The sequence below is a fragment of the Mesoplodon bidens genome (genome assembly GCF_964165515.1).
Source record: "Mesoplodon bidens genome assembly, chromosome: 12".
Taxonomy (NCBI): domain Eukaryota; kingdom Metazoa; phylum Chordata; class Mammalia; order Artiodactyla; family Ziphiidae; genus Mesoplodon; species Mesoplodon bidens.
The window spans coordinates 41,767,591-41,788,731 of record NC_138168.1 but is presented as its reverse complement, the minus strand read 5'-3'; the positions used below and the strand labels follow the sequence as shown (position 1 = coordinate 41,788,731).

The 21,141-nt window shown below is 42.7% G+C and overlaps 1 protein-coding gene across 1 annotated transcript in view; it reads right to left on the bottom strand.

Annotated features, from left to right (window-relative positions):
* The window catches only part of CRYBG1 (crystallin beta-gamma domain containing 1), a 60,793-nt gene extending 40,207 nt beyond the window's left edge, over positions 1 to 20,586 (bottom strand). The window contains exons 1-7 of the mRNA XM_081250986.1: positions 20,251 to 20,586; positions 18,373 to 19,925; positions 11,080 to 13,360; positions 7,541 to 7,588; positions 7,336 to 7,454; positions 5,565 to 5,733; positions 2,502 to 2,641 (exon numbers count right to left, since the gene is read on the bottom strand). Of these exons, the coding sequence (XP_081107112.1) occupies positions 2,502 to 2,641; positions 5,565 to 5,733; positions 7,336 to 7,454; positions 7,541 to 7,588; positions 11,080 to 13,360; positions 18,373 to 19,049 (3,434 nt within the window). The 5' untranslated portion in view covers positions 19,050 to 19,925; positions 20,251 to 20,586. The remainder of the gene's footprint in view (positions 1 to 2,501; positions 2,642 to 5,564; positions 5,734 to 7,335; positions 7,455 to 7,540; positions 7,589 to 11,079; positions 13,361 to 18,372; positions 19,926 to 20,250) is intronic.
* Positions 20,587 to 21,141: the final 555 nt, after the last annotated feature.

The window sequence follows — 21,141 nt, the reverse complement described above, 5'->3', positions numbered from 1 at the left end:
ACTGACCTGGTCCCAAGAGGACCAAGTTCAATGACCCCAAACTTTGAGCTGACATCCAAGGCAGCTTTCTATTATCCTAATGGAAATGAAGAACCAGAAAAAAAAAAAAAAAAAGTCTACTGCCATGCAAGCCCATCAAAATGTGTAAAACATTACTGGTTTGTAACTACCACCTATAAAACTAGGTTAAACTTACGGTCAAGGTAAGAAACTTTATTTAAGTGTAGCTCATTATGCTTCCACATAGCCCAAGCCCGAGTCATGAAACCTGCCAGACATGGAGATTAAAATATTATGGCAGATGCCTATTTCATTCTTCTAAGGAAAGTGATATTTCTCAACATTAAATGCTTTGAGAAAAAAGATGTAGAGATCTCTTTGATGTGAAAAAAATAAAAGGCAGCAAGAGATGAAGACACATTTTTTGTTTAGATTCCTCCTTTTCTTACCAATCACTAAACACAAAAGTGCCCGAAGCTCAGATGCCCTTTCTGCTCTTTATACTCACTCTCCCTGAGATCTTGTCTAGCATCGGGTTTAGATACATTCTCTCTCCGTGCTGATAACTCCTGATTTTATCTCCAGCCTCACCCCAACCCCAAATTCCTGTGTCATGCATCCAGTCACCTTCCTGACCTCTTACGTGAATGTGCAGTCGGCATCTCCAACTTAACCTCACAAACTGAACTCCTGGATTTCATTCTCCCTCCCAGTTTTCTCCATTCCGGTAAATGCTGGGGTCCCTAACCCTGGACATTTCTCAGCCCCTCACACCCCATATAAAATCTGTCAGCACATGTTGGTTCTGTCTTCAAAATGTATCCAGAATCTGACCATTTTTCACCACTACTATCATGACAAGTCACCAAAACCTCTTGCCTATGTAACTGCAGTGATCTCCTAACTGGTTTCTTTGCTTCCATTCTTACCTCTTTACAATCTACTTTTACACAGCAGCTAGAGTGATCCTCCTAAAACACAAGTTAGATCAAAATCCTCCAATGAGTTCTCACGTCACTTGGAGCCATCTAAAATCCCTCCCAAGTCCTTCAAGGTCTGACATGACACGAGGCCTCTCTCCCATCACTGGTCCTCCTAGCTCACTCTACTGCAGCCAGAACTCCCACCTGTTGCCCAAACATCCCCTGGAGGGCTTTGCAAATGCTGGGCTTCCTGCCTAGCACACTCCCCTGCTCCGCCTGCCTCAGATGTCCCTCAGCTGACTCCCTCATTTTCTCAGGTCTCTGCTTACAGGTCACCAGGGAGCTTCACGACCACTCTCTAAAAGTAGCACTTCCACTGTCCCTCTCCATAATTTATGTTTCTTGTAGTATTTACCTTCGGACTAATTACATATGTATTATCTTATGCATATTCCATTAATAAAATCTCTTGAGCAGTCTCTGAATATATAAATATTTATAAATTACATATATAACCACTGGAATATATTATGAATTGATTAGAAAACATACACGAAGATAAAATTTGAAGAGAAGATTTTTAATAATATATAAAGAAGCTTTAGTGTTTTTTCCTGCATCTCAGTGGATGTCTGTCACATGCCCTGGGCTGTGCGCTCCACTGCAGAAGCCACAAGCTTCAGTTCTGCAGCCTGCACTTTCTAGCCTAATTTCTCCTCTGAGATATTCCCATTTCCTTCAAAATACCATTGCAATTTCCTGTGATTTTTGAAACCAACATTCTAGGGGCTTTGGAAAGCATTGTGTGAAAATGTTAAAGGAAGTAGCATGCATGTTGGCCTCCATCCCACCTGAAACATCAGGGGCACACATGCTTTAATTACCTCCTTTGAATTACCCTGAAGGTATAATCTGCAACTCAGCTTTGAATGAATCAGGTTCCTTTGCAAAAAGGAAATCCCCACATTAAAAATGCAGTTTTCAGATTTCCCTGGTGGTGCAGTGGTTAAGAATCCGCCTGCCAATGCAGGGGACACGGGTTTGATCCCTGGTCCAGGAAGATCCCACATGCCACGGAGCAACTGAGCCCGTGCATCACAACCACTGAGCCTGTGCTCTAGAGCCCATGAGCCACAACTACTGAGCCCGAGTGCCACAACTACTGAAGCCCGCGCGCCTAGAGCCCGTGCTCCGTAACAAGAGAAGCCACCACAGTGAGAAGCCTGCACACCACAACAAAGAGTAGCCCCTACTCGCAGCAACTAGAGAAAGCCCATGTGCAGCAACGAAGACCCAATGCAGCCAAAAATAAATAAATTTTTTAAAAAATGCAGTTTTCTCCCTGCACTTCCTCCAAGAAATCATCATTGTTTATAAGAGAGCTGAATCATAAGAACATAGGTAACAGAGTAACCAAAAATATCAGACTTTTATGTGCCTTATCAAAAAAATAATAAAACCTTGTAGTCAATAATAATTACTTAACAGGACAACAAATCAGAGACAGAGTATCTTAAGTCCTCTTTTTACACTCAAAAAAGGGCTTCATCAAAATTATATTGGAAATAAAATACTCACGTGCCCCAATGTACTTTAATGGAACAAGTCTTCTGCATCATACCAAACCCCTGCATTTCTTCAGTATCATCAAAGTAGGAATTTAGAAGTCCTAACCCTTCTGGTTCAGTAAATAAGTCAATCTGACTAACTCTGTAATCCTAAAAAAAAAAAAAAAAGAAAGAAAAATGAATACACGTATACATGTATAATAGTAACCATGTATTAAACTCTACAGTAAGCTCATTATTCTTCTTTTCAAATAATTAAAAGAAGCTTTAAATATACACATAGATTTCACAGACCACCTGCCACTTTATCCTTTTCCTGTTTTCACCCATGACCTAATAATATATGATCTTTCGGGGCAGACACATTGGTTTAGTCATATATCTCAGTGTTACATTCAAGCAAAGAGCACCAGAAATGTATTTCAGAGTTTTGGAGCATAGTTATTTCTCTCATCCTCACAGAAAAAAAAAAACAAAACTGCTTCGCTTTCCTTGGTAACATGAGTTTTAGTTCCTTTGCTCTCCTGTGACCGTCCATGTCCAGGGATACTGGTTTATAGAGTGGTTGCACTTGGAATCTTCCTCAGCTGTTTTGTGCCCATAAGCCCCCTGCAGTAACTCTCCTTGACTATGATGTCGGCTTGGTCTAAGTCATAAAGGCAAAGGCACACGTTTATGGTGACTTAAATCTCTACACTTTAGTCACTATTCCATGCACTGCATGTCCATCAAACACTCTACAAAAGGCCTCTCTTGGCTGAGTGCCTGAGCCCTGATCGAATGTTTTTTGAACCTCTTCTGTGTTGCACAGCAAGGTGAACTGAGGTACAGAAAAAATGGTTAACACTTGGGTCAGTTTAGGGGCAGCTCTTTCAAACATTAACAAAAGGAACAAATCTAGTGAACTGGAAAGGTGACCCCCTTGAATAAACGTTGTGATGTATGTTTATGTGTCAAGAAACCATAAACACAATCTGTAAAAAGTTACAATTCATCACACATTAGGAGCCATAAAAGTATTCCTTCTCTTTAACATGATACCATTCAGAAAAACTTACCCCAAGGAAATAAATCAGAAAATGTATACATTATTAAATGCACAAAAATGTTCATGCAGTATTATTTAAGGTAAGTTTTTCCCTAAGTCCCACAGTAAGAAGAAAGGTAAAATAAATGATAGCGCATCGTATCAATGGAATATGATGCTCAGTTAAACCCCAAACCATGTAATAACATGAAAAGCATTAATTCGCCTTAGGTCTGCTATTATCAGGGGAAACAGAAGGCCTCTTTACCAATGTGCTTCATTTCCCTTAGCCCACCTTCCTGGATCCCTAAATCCCCACCCCACCAGATCCTAATATCTCCCCAAGTTGCAAATCATTGAGAGATGTTACAAACGGGAGTGTAACCTTCAGGAAAGTGGTATGGAGAGAGAAAAAAAGGATTGAGAATCACAGTTTTAAAGGAAAACAACACTGTACCTGTATTATGATTACAACTATAGAAAAAGCAGATTATAATATGGCCAAGAAAGAGTAGAGAATTCAGAAAAATGAAGGGAGGACACTTCATGAGAGATGGGATTTTGGATGATAGTTTAAAATATTGTTTTATTACCAATACTATTTGAGTAATAAATAAAAAATGCAGGTAAATTATCCCACTATGACATTTTAAAATGGTGTTTCTCGTGTCTTACATAAGGTTCATCACATTATGTACTTAAAACTAGTAAGAGACAAATCGTTTAGAATACCAATATTACCATCTAAGTCACTCAGAAATGTTGACCCAGGAAACAGGTGACTTTTTCCTCCGCCAAAAGCTGTTAGTCATTCTTACTCATTCTCATTTTGGAACATGGCTTTTTTCCCTATTGTACCCCAACACCCATGTCTAGTACACAAATGGAGTTTTTTCACTTGGAAGATACCTTTTACATTTTTAAAGGTAAAGAATCATCAAATCCCAAGAACCATGAAGAACTGATACAAGTTCCTCAACAACGAATAAGGGACCAAGAAATTTTTACCCAATCCGTAAAGTGGCCTTAAATACCTATTTTTCTAAAAACCCACATGAAATGCCAGAGTTGATCAACTGAATTATCTTTGGATTATTTATTTTTCCAAAACAGAACTCCTGTAAGCCACTCAAGGTAATAAGAACTCGCACAGCAACCAAAAAACTAAGTAAAAGAAAAATCTGGCCCGTGCTCCTCAACAAGAGAAGCCACCTCAATGAGAGGCCTGCGCACCACAACGAAGAGTAGCCCCCCGTTCGCCTCAACTAAAAAAAGGAAGCCCGCACACAGCAACGAAGACTGAATGCAGCCAAAAATAAATAAATAATAAATACATTTTTTAAAAAAAAGAAAAGAAAAGAAAAATCTGTTCAGGACTTCCCTGGTGGCACAGTGGTTAAGAATCCACCTGCCAATGCAGGGAACCCGGGAAGATCCCACATGCCGCGGAACAACTAAGCCCGTGCACCACAACTATTGAGCCTGTGCTCTAGAGCCCGCAAGCCACAACTACTGTACCCACGTGCCACAACTACTGAAGCCTGCGCACCTAGAGCCCGTGCTCCGCAACATGAGAAGCCACCGCGATGAGAAGCCCATGCACCGCAACAAAGAGTAGCCCCCGCTCTCTGCAACTAGAGAAAGCCTGCACGCAGCAATGAAGACCCAACGTAGCCAAAAATAAATAAATAAATTCATTTTTTAAAAAAGAAAAATCTGTTCATATGGAACTCATCAAAACTAAGTTATTAAGTAAAATACATTTGCAGATGGGAATGGGGGGCCGGAATGAGAAATTTACCTTCAGGATTTATTGTGAAAAAGATGACTAACCAATTAGAATGTTTCTCAGTTCTAATTCATTTAACATGTACAAATGTTTAAAATACAGAAAATACATCCATAAAACACCACATATTTGTCCCACTTTTATCATAAAATGAAACTCTCTCTCAAAAGAACTATACCCGGCATTCAATAAACATCTGCTGAAAGAATGGATGAAATCCAGTTTGCCTTTATTAAAACCTTACTGATTTTACCTACCTGGACCACAAGTCTGATTGAACCAATCACCACAGGCTTAGCCGACTCCGCCTCGTCATCGTTTCTTTCCAAACTATCTTCTATACCCCAGGGACCAGACAGTTCCAATTCTCCCTCTTCTAAGGGGATGGAGTGTCCTTCAAAATTTGGTTTCTCATACAAAATCCAGCTAAGAATAAAACATAGCAAAACTATTAGCCAGTCTTGGTGAGAGATTTTGAATATGCAAATATTCTGGCCAATAGTCATATATATACACCATATATTAGTGGCCAATTCTCTAGCAATTAAAACAGCATAAACTCTCCCTAAAACTAAAACTTCAGTGGGCATAATTAAGTTCTGATAACTGAAGAATTTTATCAGGATTTTAGAGAACTTTTGACTATCAGTATGAACATTATAGAGCTACTAAAGTTTCACAGAATTGCCAGTTGGTGGAGACTTAGTAATATGTCAGATAAATGGACATATTTTTTCTTTTTATGTATGTAAAAAACACTTCTCTTGAAGGATTTTAACTTATATATTAAAACCATATCAATGGATATATTGATACAAAGGACTACTACATGCATGTTAATGGAAAGCATTTTTTCCAGTTTTATTGAGATCTAATTGACATATAACATTGTATTAGTTTAAGCTGTACAACATGATGATCTGATCTATGTATATATTACGAAATGATCATCATAATAAGTTTAGTTAACATCCACCACCTCACAGTTACAATTTTTTTTCTAGTGATGAGAACTTTTAAGATCTACTCTCTTAGCAACTTTCAGATATACTATGTAATACTTTAACTTTAGTGACCCAGAAAGCATTTTTAAAGTATTCTTCCCAACAACATCCAAACACTAAAGAAAAACCTCATGACAATATATGACAGTGCTGGTCTTAAGAGAGAAGTCAACAAAAGTTGAAGAATCACTATTCATTAAAAACAAAATTATAACGTTCAGTTTTCAAATTTAAGAACAAAAGCTAATTGTATTTTTCTAATGAATATGTTGAATATACAGAAAAATATATTAAAATATCTAAAACCTAAGAGGAAAGATGCTGCATATTTAATCAAATGGAGACGTAAAGAAAAGCTTAATAATTTTGTAAACCATAAATGTCCTACACTCTTTATTTTAAACAAGTTTATAAATAGGTACTAAAGATAAGTATTTATGCCAGGTAAGTGATTTTTTTAAAAACCACTTTACTTTATTCAATTTCCTGTGTATTTCCTCGAAGCAATTAAGCTGGTAATATAATTGTTTCACGGTTTCTTTACTTAATAAAAACTATCTGCTGTCAAAAAGTTAGAAAATAAAATTTAGATTAGTCCTTCACTGAACTGTCATTAAAAAAGTTAGCAGAGATGTTTTTTCTTATAGAATTTTAAAAATTCTATCAACATGACTATGACCTATCAACATGAGTAGTGCAATTCTTATCAACCTCATTGAAAATTCAAAAACCAAAAGTATATTATGGACTCTGGTGCTCATTAGTCCAAACCAACATTATGTGGGAAAAAGAAACTTATACTGCTGCACTTTTCTGATTTTTCTGACAACATGCATCATTCAGAAATAACATTATAAACCATATTTCTTAGACATGTATTTCTTTTAGTATTCACTATGACTAGTATTGTCTGCCCTTTACATTGCTAAGGGCATAATTTAAAATAAGTACTAATGACCAGAAGGGTAATTAAAAATGTGAAACACACACCCTCCAAGTCAGAAACACAAAGTGTCACTCTTACCATCCTCTCACAACTTTCATGAGTATCACGGGAGAGAGGCTCCAAGAGCTGCAATCCTCAATGTCACTGAACACTTGAATGCACTCCTCTGAGACGCCGGGTTCACCGTATATCACCACCTAAAGAAAGTGAGAGTGGTAGCACGTTTTACTGCACTTTAACAGATCAAAATGAAGTCTAGACTAGGAATAGAAAATAATCTTACCTTTCCAGGTCGGGGATTGATTTTATTCTGGACACTTCCTTTAAGTGTCTGTAATGAGATGAACAAAAACACAACAAATAATTAAACTTTAGGTAAGGTCCTCTTTTCTCCTCTCATGATCCTTTAAGATCGTATTTGCCTCATATTTGTCAATTTGGAAACATGTCTACCTTGATCTATGCCAAAGTTGTCTTAAAACTCTCTTTGACGGGACTTCGCTGATGGCTCAGTGGTTAAGAATCTGCCTGCCAGTGCAGAGGACACGGGTTCGAGCCCTGGTCCAGGAAGATCCTACATGCCGCAGAGCAACTAAGCCCGTGTGCCACAACTACTGAGCCTGCGCTCTAGAGCCCACGAGCCACAACTACTGAGCCCGAGTGCCACAACTACTGAAGCCTGCGCACCTAGAACCCGTACTCTGCAACAAGAGAAGCCACTGCAATGAGAAGCCCGGGAACCCCAACGAAGAACAGCCTGCGCAAAGCAACAAAGACCCAAAGCAGCCAAAAATAAAAATAAATAAATAAATAAAAATTTAAAAAAGAAAACAAAACTAACTCTCTTTGACTCTATTAAAATAAGGGCTTCCCCCCCCCAACCATAATTGACATTTCAATTTCTGCTCATTTAAATGCCTAGGATACTTCCACCTATCTGGAAAATTCAGGGCACAAGAGTCAGACCCATGTTTTACATCAGTTCACAGAACAAGAACTCAGCTAAGATCTTGATTACAATTCAAACAATCTCAGTAAAATTTCAAATAAACAGAGAAATTCTAATGGATTAATCACATATCTAGAATGAGCTGAATCCATTTTATGTGTTCATATACATATCTTATCTGAATCTATAATTACTGTTTTTTCATCACATAACTAGTCTAAATAAAGTGTTTATAGTATATTTCACAATGTACATTGCACATGGTTACTTTAATCCCATATAAAAATATATTTTTATATGGCTCCAAAACTAATCATTTTCAAGACCATCTGACCAGTAAAACCAGAAATGCCTAAGATAATAAAAATAGTAATTACACATGTAAAAATATTATAAAACATGGACTACTTTCACTGCTGAACAGGATGCCTATTCTAAGAACTGCCTTTGATCTGACCGCTCTTGCATCACACCAGGGTGGAATATGCCTGAAAGACCATAGGAAGGGCCTCAGTAGAGCATTATTACAGATTAAAATGCCATATGCTTATTTATATATGCACATTTCAAGAAGACAAGCTAAAGAAAAAGCCTCATATTTAAATAAAATTCAGGTAAGACATTAAAGGGAGAATAGTTATATAGTCAACAAAGCCCAAGGCATAAAGAAAAACAACAACAAAAAATTTTTTTAATCATAAAAAGGGCTAGAGAAAGTATAAAGTACTTTGTTTCTCCTTTTTACTTCATTTGATTGGGTTTTTCAAGGGACTCCATAGGGAAACTGTATATTCTGTTGTCAGACTCGTTGTCAAATAAGAGAGGTAATCTAAGAATGATTAAAAAGAGAGAATAATGCTGTAATGAATGAGAAGTGGGCCAGTGTCAATTTTGTGCTTCAGAGAAATACTCAAAAATCTTAGGATTTCTAAGTGCTATAGGCTGATTCAGTTTTATCTGTTTACAGCAGTGGTTCTCAAAGTGAAATCCAGGGGTCCCTGGAGGGTCCCCAATAATCCCACAGGGAGTCCATTAGGTCAAAACCATTTTCATAATAAGAAGAGGTTATTTGTTTTTTTCACTTTCTTTCTCTCACAGGTGTAGTGTGGAATTTTCCAGAGGGTCCATGACATGTGATGACATCATTGCTCTGATGGCTACAGGAATGTACATTTGTATGTTCTAATTTTTCTCAGTATTAATTTCTAATATAATAGATGCCAATAGGCATAACCCATATCAACAAAAACTCTTTGGGGTCCTCAATAATTTTTAGAGAGAGAGAGAGAGAGAGAGAGAGAGAGAGAGAGAGAGAGAGAGAGAGAGAGAGAGATCCTTTGAGCAAAGAGATCTGAGCCTCTGCTGGAAATCCAACTATACATTTTGAAAGCGCTTCCAGAATTGTATTCCATGATAGGCTTGTAGCAAAAGCTAATACAACAAATTCAAACATGGGGCAGTGCCCTGTACAAATGAGGAAGGGGGCAAGATATTTTCTGCCTGGATAAACTGTGTTGGATGTTGATCTACACTTGCCAGGTAGTCCGGTAACAGGACTACCCACAGGATGGGCAACAGTAATACAGAGGCCCAGTCCTGTTTCTGGGCTTAGCAGAGCTGAGCTCTAAACCTTATCTGCCTCCTTCTTTCAACTTGAGTATCAAGCTTGGTAATGGAAAGCCACAAATTCACATCAAAAACTGAGTAAAGAAAACAACTTCTAGCAGTCAGATAAAAGAAGATGGAGAGGGGCTTCCCTGGTGGCGCAGTGGTTGAGGGTCTGCCTGCCGACGCAGGGGACGCGGGTTCGTGCCCCAGTCCGGGAAGATCCCACATGCCACGGAGCGGCTGGGCCCCTGAGCCATAGCCGCTGGGCCTGCGCGTCTGGAGCACAGCTCCGCAACGGGAGAGGCCACAACAGTAAGAGGCTCGTGTACCGCCAAAAAAAAAAAAAAAAAAAAAAAGAAGATGCAGAAATCTTAACTGTTTCTCAAAATGGTATTTTGCCATCCTTTCTACTCTGTTACAGGAAAGTGCCAATGTAGACCAAATTCTTTACTCCCCAACAGCTTTGCAGGAAAATAATATTTCCCTAATGAAAACTAGTTCCAGATAAAGAGAAAACACTTTATCAACCATGTGGGATAAACATTTATTGCTACTAAGGGGAAGAAAGAGTGAATCTCAAAGTACAAGAGAAACGGTTAGGAACAAGATTCCTCGGTGGAGGCTTTTCCAGATAAAGGAAGCTGCTTCATAAATGTTCAAAATTCTAGGTATAGTACTGAGTATTTTTACACGGAACTAGGGAAGAAAAAACACCTTGTCCATCTCTGAGCTCTCAAGGTACCTTATCTACACCTTTCACAATACAACACATAAATTCACAAGTGCCCTAAAATATTTGTAGCTTATTTTCCTTGCTGGACTACAAATGCCTTGAGAACAGAATCCGAGTACCTTTTCTCTTGGACTCTAAAATCCCTTGTACATAGTAGGTTTTCAAATATGTGATGAATGAATAAAAAACTATCAGACACAAACATAACCATTTTTTTTTTTTTTTTTTTTTTTTCTTTTTGCGGTATGTGGGCCTCTCACTGCTGTGGCCTCTCCCGTTGCGGAGCACAGGCTCTAGACGCGCAGGCCCAGCGGCCACGGCTCACGGGCCCAGCCGCTCCGCGGCATGTGGGATCCTCCCAGACCGGGGCACGAACCCGTATCCCCTGCATCGGCAGGCGGACTCTCAACCACTGCGCCACCAGGGAGGCCCAAACATAACCATTTTTAAACAAATAACATGAATTGTTCATCATCCCCTTCTCCTCTGACTTAAAAAAACCCCACATAAATAATACTATGTTGCTACTTACTGTTGTATCTGATAATGACATTCCAGAAAAAGAAATGCTTGGGTCAAACTGGGTGGATTTGAAAAGACAGGGGAAGTCTGTGTCACTGCTTCCACAGCTCAGCAAGTTCGATTTAAGAACACTTTCAATATGATTAGCCTCATCCACATCACCACTGTTCTTCAGTTTTGAAAATTCAGAAAATGTAGTTTTTGGCATGGGTAGGTTGCTTCGTGAATCCAGATCTTTTCCGGTTTCCTCTTTTTGCAGGTACTTTTCCACGGAGCTCGGACTTTCCAATTCCGAATGAGACGTATCTGACGAGTTGAAATTGAAGACCTTTATGTTGCTGGGCGGCAGACTTGGCTGTTCTTTCTCTGAACCACAGGGTGGGGCACCCTCAGCCAGGGGCTGTAACACGGAAGGCCGAGAAAGAGAACTGTTGTGAGCGGTGTCGAAAGATGTGGTCATGGTATTGACTGATGTTACAGAGGGAGAAAAGATTTTGTCTTGTGGTAAAGAAGATAACATGCTTGAGAAAAGTGCACTTTTTTCTAGCCTCGATCTCTTGACTCCACCGTTTGTGACATCCCTGCTCTCCTTGTCATTTACTTCTGGAGCCGCCAGAGGCTCACCTTTCCCATTAGTGTGAGTTTGCAAGGACTTGAAAAGGACACTCTGTTCCGTGGATGAACGTTTCGGTCTCAGTTTGGATTTGGTGTCAAGATTCTGCATCAAATGTAAAGCCGGTGACATTTCTGGCTGGCCTTCCTTTTTCTTACCCAAACCAAAGGTAAACATGTTGGGATCAAACACCTTTTCTAAATTGTCCTCATGAATAGGAGGCATGACGAAGTGAGGGGCAGGGGAGTTTGGCATCCTGGCCTTCTTTTTCTTCTGGGGCACACAAACTGCGCTGTCCATCTTTTTTATAATCTCAGTGAATTTTTCCATATCAGAAGAAGAATCTAATACACTATCATCACTACCAGCAGAAATGTTCAAAAGGCTGGCAGGACTGTCCTGGCCATTTTGATTGGGTCTTTGAGGGGTTTCTAAATGATTTCTGTTGCCAGGGTAGTTGGTGGTGCTGGATTCAGTCTTCAGGGGTTTTCCGCTGCCCTGAATAGGCAGAGTTTTTTCTGATTCGGGCGGCATGACTTGTGCGCCAGATTTTGCTACATGTTCCTCTGTGCGATGAATATGTTTGGGTGATGTGCTCTTATTGCCCTGTACTTCCTCTTTCTGGGGAGTACGACTTGCAACGGAAACCACTTCAAGTTCATTATTGTGACAGCTTGGCAACTGTGCTTCTCTAACTTCAGAGCTATCTGAGATGATCCGAGAGCGGACATCCTTGGTGTTCTCCACAGGGAGCACGAAGGACCTGACCTGGACAAGGACCTTGGATGGACACTCATTTCCCATAGCTGCCAGGCTGTGCTCTGGGGACAAAGGAGGGCTTCTTTCTCCCCCTCCTCCTCCTGCAAGTCTGGAGGAGGACAACTTCTCATTATTCTGATGAGACACAGGCAGAGTACATCCATTATGGTTTTCTGACACTCTTAGATCAGTGCACGGAAAACTGCTTACAGGAGCTTGAGCACACATGTCTTTGGGATCATCCACAGGAATGGGGGCAGCCAGTGAAAGAGAAGGCCCATGAGATGACCCAGCTGGGTGCTGTGAGTCAGAAAATCCATCCTGTGGCTTTGGTATGGCTGTTGGAGGTGAATCTTTGGCCTCAAGAATGGCAGGACTGTCTTGTGCTGTATCAGTCATATTTTCACGTTCAAGTCTTTTGCTGTCAGCAGCCTTTGAGTCGTCCTCCCCTAAGAGCTCGTGGTCCTTAACAGGAGTCAGAGCAGTAACCACTGGTTCAGAAGGGCAGCCAGCATCTGTTTGCCCATCTACCTTATCACCTAGGTTAAGCTGAGAACCAGGAGTCTCCGCCTCAGGAACAGTAACTTTGGCTTCTGCAGAGGTTTTCTTCCCCAGCACACCATTCTGGTGATTATTTGGCATCACCTTCTTTTCAGGCTGCTCCATTTCCTTGGCTTTTTTGGCTAAATTCAGCTGTGCCCTCTCGACAAATGTTTTATTAGAGGCAGGAGTGTTCCTCGCACCTCGAATGTCAGTGTGTCTTGGGCTATTGTTTGCCCGCTTGTTTTCAAATAAGGAGATTTTGGTGGCAGTGTTTCCTTTGTGAACTGGCTGGCTAAATGGATTATGCCCATTTCCCAAACTGCCAAGATTCTTAGGGGTTTTAAGATTTAGTTCCACATGTTTGGGCTTGGCAGGGCTGCAAGAATAAAGCAGCATGATAAAGTTATTAACCTGGGTTTTAAAGTGAACATACCAATTTATTACAAAACTGTGAAAAGCCACTATCTTTCTGATAGGTAACATTTTTAATGAAACTATTTTTAAACAATTCTAAACATACTATCAATTACCTTTAATGGATGTTTCGCTTCCATATGAGGGATGAAAAATTATATAGCTAAGAAAGGCAAGAGGTGAGAGGGTAACAAGTTTTCTAATAAGTTTATCATGTACCTAGTAGATAAGTACAGTGCTTAGCACTAGAGTTGGGACTGAAGAACATTAGAACCAATTTAAATACTTCATGCACTCCCATACTTTAAATATGTGAATGATTTCCCCAAAAATCAATTGTGTATTGTTTTATAACTTTTTTTACATTATCTCAAAAGCGAGATTATAAAAAATATTTATCTATTATTTACCTCTTTGGATAGTTTATTCCCTTCATCCTTCCCCCATAAAATTTTTCTCTGACTATACAAGTGTGTTCACTATAGAACGTTTAGAAAATATAAAGACAAAAAACCACTCATAATCCTACCACTCAAACACTATCCCTGTCAACATTCTAGTACACTTCCCATCTTTTCTGTATGCATAGGGAAATATTTTCAATAGAATTGAGATTGGTCTGTTAATAGAGTTTGGTATCTTGCCTTAAAAAAAAGAGATTTAACCTTATATTTAACATTTTTAACATTTTTCAAGTTAGTAAAAAATTTGAAAAGTCTTCATAATGTCTGCATAAAAATCCATCATATAGATGTACCACAATTTACTTATCAATTATTCAGTTGTTGGTTTTGCCACCATTCTGGGGGCAAAGAGAGTCTCCCTTCTTTCTCACCTTTCTTGGGTGTAACTGCCCGCTAATGGAAATTTTAAGTCTTTGAATGTACACAGTTTTCTTTCTGAGGAAAAAAATGTCCTCTGGCTCTGGTCCCAGCTCTTATACCAATTATCTGTGTGAACTTGGTCAAGCTACCTTAACTCTCTAAACTCTACCTTCTCTACCTGTAAAAAGAAACAAAAAACTAGTTAGTTTAGAACATGTGTGTGTACTGGTTCACACACATACATGTTATCATTGAAGATATCCTGTGGTTCTCTTCAAGGGCTGCAACAGGGGACAGTAGAAACTGGGGGATGGAACTGTTGGCCAACCACCCTCCTTTCAACCAGAATCACTCCTACTTATGTTTTATGTATCACTTTTATATAAGCTTTCCAAGAAGAACAGACTCCAAAGCTAAAAACAAAAATGTCTAAATCATTAGTCTAGTGGTTTATAAAGTGTAAGAGATAACACCCACTAACATTCACTGATCGTCAAGCACTTTCTATGGCTTGCCTCATGTACAATTTTACACATTCTCTTTTAAGATGAGGAAGTTGGGGTCTAGAGAAGATAAGTACTTTGCCTGAAGTCACACAGCTAGTAAGTGACAGAAGCCAGGTGTTCTGGTTTCAGATGCCATGCTCCCAACAACTCTACTATTCTGCTTCCCCAGACAGGATCAGACTAGATTCGCCTCAATGACCGCCTCTGGTTCTTTCCAGCTTTATGATCCAAGGAGTCAATAAATTATCAAGAGAGCTATAAGATAATCATACTTTAGAGGCCACCTTGATAATGAGAACACAAAGTAGGGAAGCATTAACATCTCACACTCTCTCCTGCATGGACTCACTGGCCTTCAAGAAGGCTGGGCCTGAGGAGCCTTTTGAAGGAACAGGCAGTAGGACCTTGGACGAAGACACTTTATTCTTCTGGAGAAAATGATTAGACTGAGAAGACTTGAGATGTCCTTCCCAAATACAGCATTAAGAATTAGATGTTCATTTTTAAATTTTTTATTTAAATACTATATTTGATATATTCTCATGAATTTCTCCTCGGCATTGCTTTCCCCAATATCTCCTTAAGATATCTAAGCTCCCTCACGGTGAGCCCTTATCTGAAATTTAAAAGCAAAATTAACTTACAAGCACTTCCTTAAAGATTAAATTCTAAAGCCAGTGAGATGATTAGAAATAAGAGAACTTACAAATGCTATCAGTTAATGAGGGATGTTCACATAGCAGGGAATATACATTTAAAAAATTCTCACTAATCAGCTCAAGGAACAGTCAAACATCAAAGTAGATCTTATGATGTAAATGGAAAATGCTCCAGGTTAGCCAATAAGCTACCTTAAGGACAGGACACACACATCTATCTGCACGTTAAAGATTTACACCAAGATCAAAATACCTTTTACAACCAAACTTTCTGTGCTATTAACTTCTGCTACAGAGAGTCACTACAATTAACCTGGTTCAAACTGATTAAAAGGAAGACTCCTATAACTCACATTGTAATGCCTTCATTAAGATGTGAGAAGGGAAAATATCCTGGAGTCTAAGGAGCCATGGCTATAATATGAGAAGAAAATTCTCCGTATTCTAAACATACCATTTTAAGAATCTCAACATTCAATACTCGGTAGAACTGAAGATATAATTTCTCTAACAGCATCAAAAAACATGCTGCTTCACAGTGATTATTTTTTGGGGAATATAAAATGGTTTTAACTATAAAATTTTAGATTCAAGTTGTTTTTAGAAATAATCCGCATAACATCTCCAGTTGAAAACAATCAGGAAAAACTAAAGGGTCTGAAAAAAATCCATCAAACATAAATGGGTCAAAGGATGAGAAAGAATTATTAATTCTCCATTCCAATAGTTTGCCGATTCACCAAGTGCAAGGCCATGCGCAAAACAGAATTAAACTGAGCCTCTGGCAAAGGAAAATTTTAGATAGGAAATAATCACTCCTTAGAAAAAGACCTTTGGTTTAGTTCTGTCACAGGAAACAGCACATGAAGAAGAGTTTCATTGCAAGATTGCTTGGTTTGTTTACCCTATCCCTTAATGGTGTAGATTGCTTGGTTTGTTTACCCTATCCCTTAACGGTGTAACATTTCTGGTTTTTCCACTGCTGTATCCTGACTGGAAGACAGGGGAAGCACCCTTAATCAGGTACACAGCATAGTTTCTCTAAGGCTCACACTTAGGAGGTCTGAATGTTCAGTCACACCGGCCTTCTACAAATAATGGGCATCATTCACTCAGGTTATTTCTCCGATGCTGCTGTTGCAGAATAAATTGCTGACTCAATCAAAGTTCTCCAGGTTGGCAGCTGGTGAGGTAGCTCAAGTTATTCATTAAGCAGGATTTCCTCCCCAGTGTTTACCAAGCGGACTGCCTACTCTTAAGCTTACTTATCCAAGAATTCAAATAGAATGAATCCATTCAGTTTAAGAATGATAACGCTGTGGACTTCCCTGGTGGAGCAGTGGTTGAGAATCCACCTGCCAATGCAGGGGACAGGGGTTCGAGACCTGGTCCGGGAGGATCCCATTTGCCGTGGAGCAACTGGGCCCGTGCGCCACAACTGCTGAGCCCACGTGCACAGCTACTGAAGTCCGCATGCCTGGAGCCCGTGCTCTGCAACAGGTGAGGCCACTGCAGTGGGAGGCACCCGCTCGCCACAACTGGAGAGAGCCCACGCACGCAACAAAGACCCAATGCAGCCAGAAATAAAATAAATAAATTTATATATATAAAAGAAGAATGAGGGGCTTCCCTAGTCGCAGTGGTTGGGAGTCCGCCTGCCGATGCAGGGGACGCGGGTTCGTGCCCCGGTCCGGGAAGGTCCCACATGCCACAGAGTGGCTCGGCCCGTGAGCCATGGCCGCTGAGGCTGCGTGTCCGGAGCCTGTGCTCCGCAACAGGAGAGGCCACAACACTGAGAGGCTCGCGTACCGCCAAAAAAAAAAAAAAAAAAAAAGAATAATAACACTGAAAATCTCAGCTCTTTTAAGAAATGTGTGAATGTAGGAAAAAGATACTCACTTTTCACATGTGCTGAGAGACGGAGAAGGATGAGTGTGGGAAGGGGGAGGGTCTTAAGAGTTTTCTAGGGTGCCCTCCCTGTCCTACCTATACAGATCACACTCACCATCAAGGCACAATCCCATTTCCTCCAAAACACCAACAGTGATTTCTTCCTCCTGTGCACATCCCCAGCCTTGGGGATGGTAACATCCATTTGGCAGTTTAATCAGATTATCACCTCTTATAGTTATTTGATTTGTCAGCATCTTGGGTGCCAGAATGTGCCATAAACTTTTCAAAGGCAACATATACTGAATCACAGTTGTGGTTTTTTCCCCATAGTTCCTAGCACACTACCATGCACAGAAGGTACTCAATAAATATTTGAGAAATCAATAAACTTAACAGCAAGTGGTCACAGTCTGCTGTTGAGCTTGATCCTTCTAACGTGTTCTTTCATTTATCAAATAGTCTTCCAGTAAAAACACTGATCTTTCTTCATTTCAATAATTGAAAATTACTTTTCGACCTGGTGGCAAAAATATCACAAAACTACCTAACATTATAAAGGGGAACCAAGATACTCGTATTAGAGATTTTTTTGTAAAGTTTTAGGCCAATAATGCACCAAGTTCCATAAAAGGTTCTGTGAATTCTCTTAAACTCAGACACGTCAAAGCTACTGGGTATACTGTACATACTAGTGTTTGTTCCCTGTTTTCAAATTCATTTGTGTTTTAAGAATGACCCACCCAGGAATGCGGGTGCATATTCTGAATAAAAAATAGAATTAGTTCGTCAAGCCATACAGTCTTCTATTATTTACGTAAACACTGAACCTCCAGAGATATCTCACTTTCACATTCACTGAACTTAAAAGGCTTATATTAACAGGAATTAACATCCAACTAAGGTCCCGAATGGGTCATCTTCTTAAACCTTAACTGTGCTAACTAGCCCTTCACTATCTTAATTTCACCACCGAGGAGAAAACCCAATGCACACAGTTCTTCCACAAATGCAAAGAACCTGCGCCCCTCAGAGCGGCTGCCCAGCCCGTGTGCGGCCACCGCGGCTCGCCGGCCCAACCCCGCAGTTACTTACATGGTCACTGTAGTGGTCACTGTACACCTGCCCACACCGAAATGGTTCCTGGGCTTCAAGCCGTCGGCGTCAGAACCTCCGACCGATCTGCCCAGCTCTTTGCTTCGACTTCCCTCTCCCCGGCCGTCGAAGAGGTTGGGGAGCGGCCCCCTCTTGGGCTCGGGCTTGATCTCGGGCAGCAGCGAGCTGCTCTTGACCATAAGCTTGCGGTGGATGACCCGGGCCGCCTCCTCCCTGCTCTCCTTGGCGGCCGGGCCGGGGTTGGACGCCCTCCTGGGAAGGGAGTCGTTGGCCGGAGCCCGCGGGCCGCCGGCGGGTGAGGTGGGCACGGCCTCCGGAACGCGGCTCCGACCCCTCCTCTTGGTGGGGGACGAGGCGGGCGGCGGCTGTTTGCTCCGCTCCGACTCCCCTAGCGGCTGCCCTTTGGGGTCGGGGCTGGGCTTGGACTCTAGGCCGGAAACAGAGGCAACGCCCCCTTCGGGGGCCGCCCGCGGAGATTTCACTTTCTTTTCAGCAGAGCCGTTCTCGGCGGCCGCGTTTGGCGCCACCTCGTTGTCTAAGACCGCGTCATTCCGGGGCGCGCAGTCAGGCAGCGGCGGGTCAGCACCGGGGGAGTCGGTGGATTTCTGCGACCTCCTCCGCCTCCCCGACCTTCGGGGGCTCGACCTCTTCTCCATATCTTCGCAATCGCCGCAATCTTCAGCCCCGGGACTGATCACGACCGCCTCTTCCACCCGCGCCACCTCAGTCTTACTCAAGTAGATGTCCAGAGTCAACACTTTGGCGGGGTGGGCGCGCTCGCGGGGCCGACAGTCTCGCCCCGGGGGGTCGGCTTTGCTGTTTGCCGGCGCCGAAGCCGCCTGGTTCTCTGCGCCCTCAGCGGGACGGTGGCCCGCAGGAGCCGATGCGTCCTCGGGGGGCTGGCTCGGCGCGTCTTGGTGCTCCGGAGAGCCTCCTTGGGCACACACGCGGGCGGCACAGTCGGCCGGCTGCTCCCCGGCGGGCGAGCCCGGCACGCCCCTCGCTTCCCGAGCTGGCTCCTGCTCGCGGCTAGCGCCGGGCGAAGCGTTCTCCTGCCCGGAGGAATTCTCTAGTGAGGAATGCAGCTGCTTGGCAGCGGTGGTGGCATCTGGGAAAGTCTCTCCCTCTGCCTCCAGAGGTTCTAATTGGGGTGAATCACTTTCATGGCCCTGCTGCACAGCCGCCTCCGCTGCACGGCTGCCCGAGCCAGGTGACCGCTCGGTGTCCGGGGGGGCCGCCTGGACACAGCCTTCGGGTCGCTGGCCCTCCGGCTCCTGGCACTTCTTCCGGGGGGAGCCCTCCTCGCACGTGTCTGTCTGCTTTCGTTGGCTGCCCTGAAGTTGACTCTTCTCAGTCTCTGTTTCGGGGAGTTTGGAAGAGGTTACTTCTTTGGGAGAGATTGATTTGGCATTTGAGCTGGTGGGACTCTCTAACCCGTTTCTGGTGTTCCTTCTCCTTCCTGCCGTGAACAGAGTGCCGAGTTTTCCCAAAACTGGTTTCCTTTTGTTCTCTTCTGGTGGTTGTGCGCTGGACTGAAAAATAAAAGGGGATGGGAAAGAGAGAACCTGAGAATCCGTTTTTTTCCTTTAATAGTTAAGTATATTATGGAACTACAAGCCAAAATGATAATAGGCCAGAGTTTCTAACTGAAAACGAGATTTGTGTTTGGGAATTCATTCCAACAAAATAAACTCTTATTTTATCTTTTGAATTTTTCTCAAACACCATCTATGCTTGGCGCTACTGAAGAGTAACATTAACTATAGAAAGAAAATTATGAAAGAAAATTCGGAAGGTCCAAATAATCACTCAAGCAAAATAAACAACTCCCAGGTCTTTCTACGTTTTGCTTTTTACCTCCTTCCTCCGTAAAGATGCAATTGCAAAACAGCCATGCGTGACTACAGGACAGCAGTAAACATACTGAAGGCGGAATTTTTCCTGAAATGCCGCCTTTTCTTTTTGTAGGCGGAAAGGAGTACGAGGAAAAACAGTCTTCTCCAGAACTGAAGGAAACCACTGGGGTTCAACGTAACTGCAAACGAAAAACCTTGAGAAAAAGAGAATTCGAGCCCCTGGGCGTGCCCTTGGCCAAGCCCGAGGTTCTCGGCGCGCCAGGCAGCGCTCGTCCAATGGGAGAAGCACGTGGGCTTCAAACGCCCGCTGGTCCTCATGGAACACAGCTGACCCCTGCCGAGCTCACCCGAGAGGGTCTTCTCTGCGGGGAGTTCCGGGGAGTGTCAATAGGGCGAGCACGTGCGGGAGGGAGGGCGAAGGGGCTGGGCGACCGCCTTCGCAGGTCCCCACCCCCCGACCCCACCCCGATCTGGCCGGGGCTGACGGAAGGGCGCGGGGCTCTCCCATGCCGACCTCGGCCGGGGGTCGGTCTCTCACCACCCCGCTGGGCTCCGGGTGCGCACCGGGGGTGGGGGACCCCAGGGGCCGACCCACCCATGGGAGGGGCCCTGGCCGCCGGCGACGAGCAGCCCGGGTGCCGGTAAGGGGAAAAGCCTGCGCCTGTTACAAAGCCTGGGGCAAAACGGCCGGCACCTGGCGCCCGCGCGGGAAGCCAGGAGGGCGCTCAAAACAAATCAATTAAAGCAAATCGGCCAATGGGCGCCGCGGCGCGCCGGGAGCCGGTACGCGAGGTGCCCGGGTGGGCAGGAAGAGGAGGAGGCTCGCCTGCGGGAGGGAGGGAGCGCGAGCAGCGAGTCCAGCCAAGCTCCTAGCGGAGGGAAGCCTATTCCC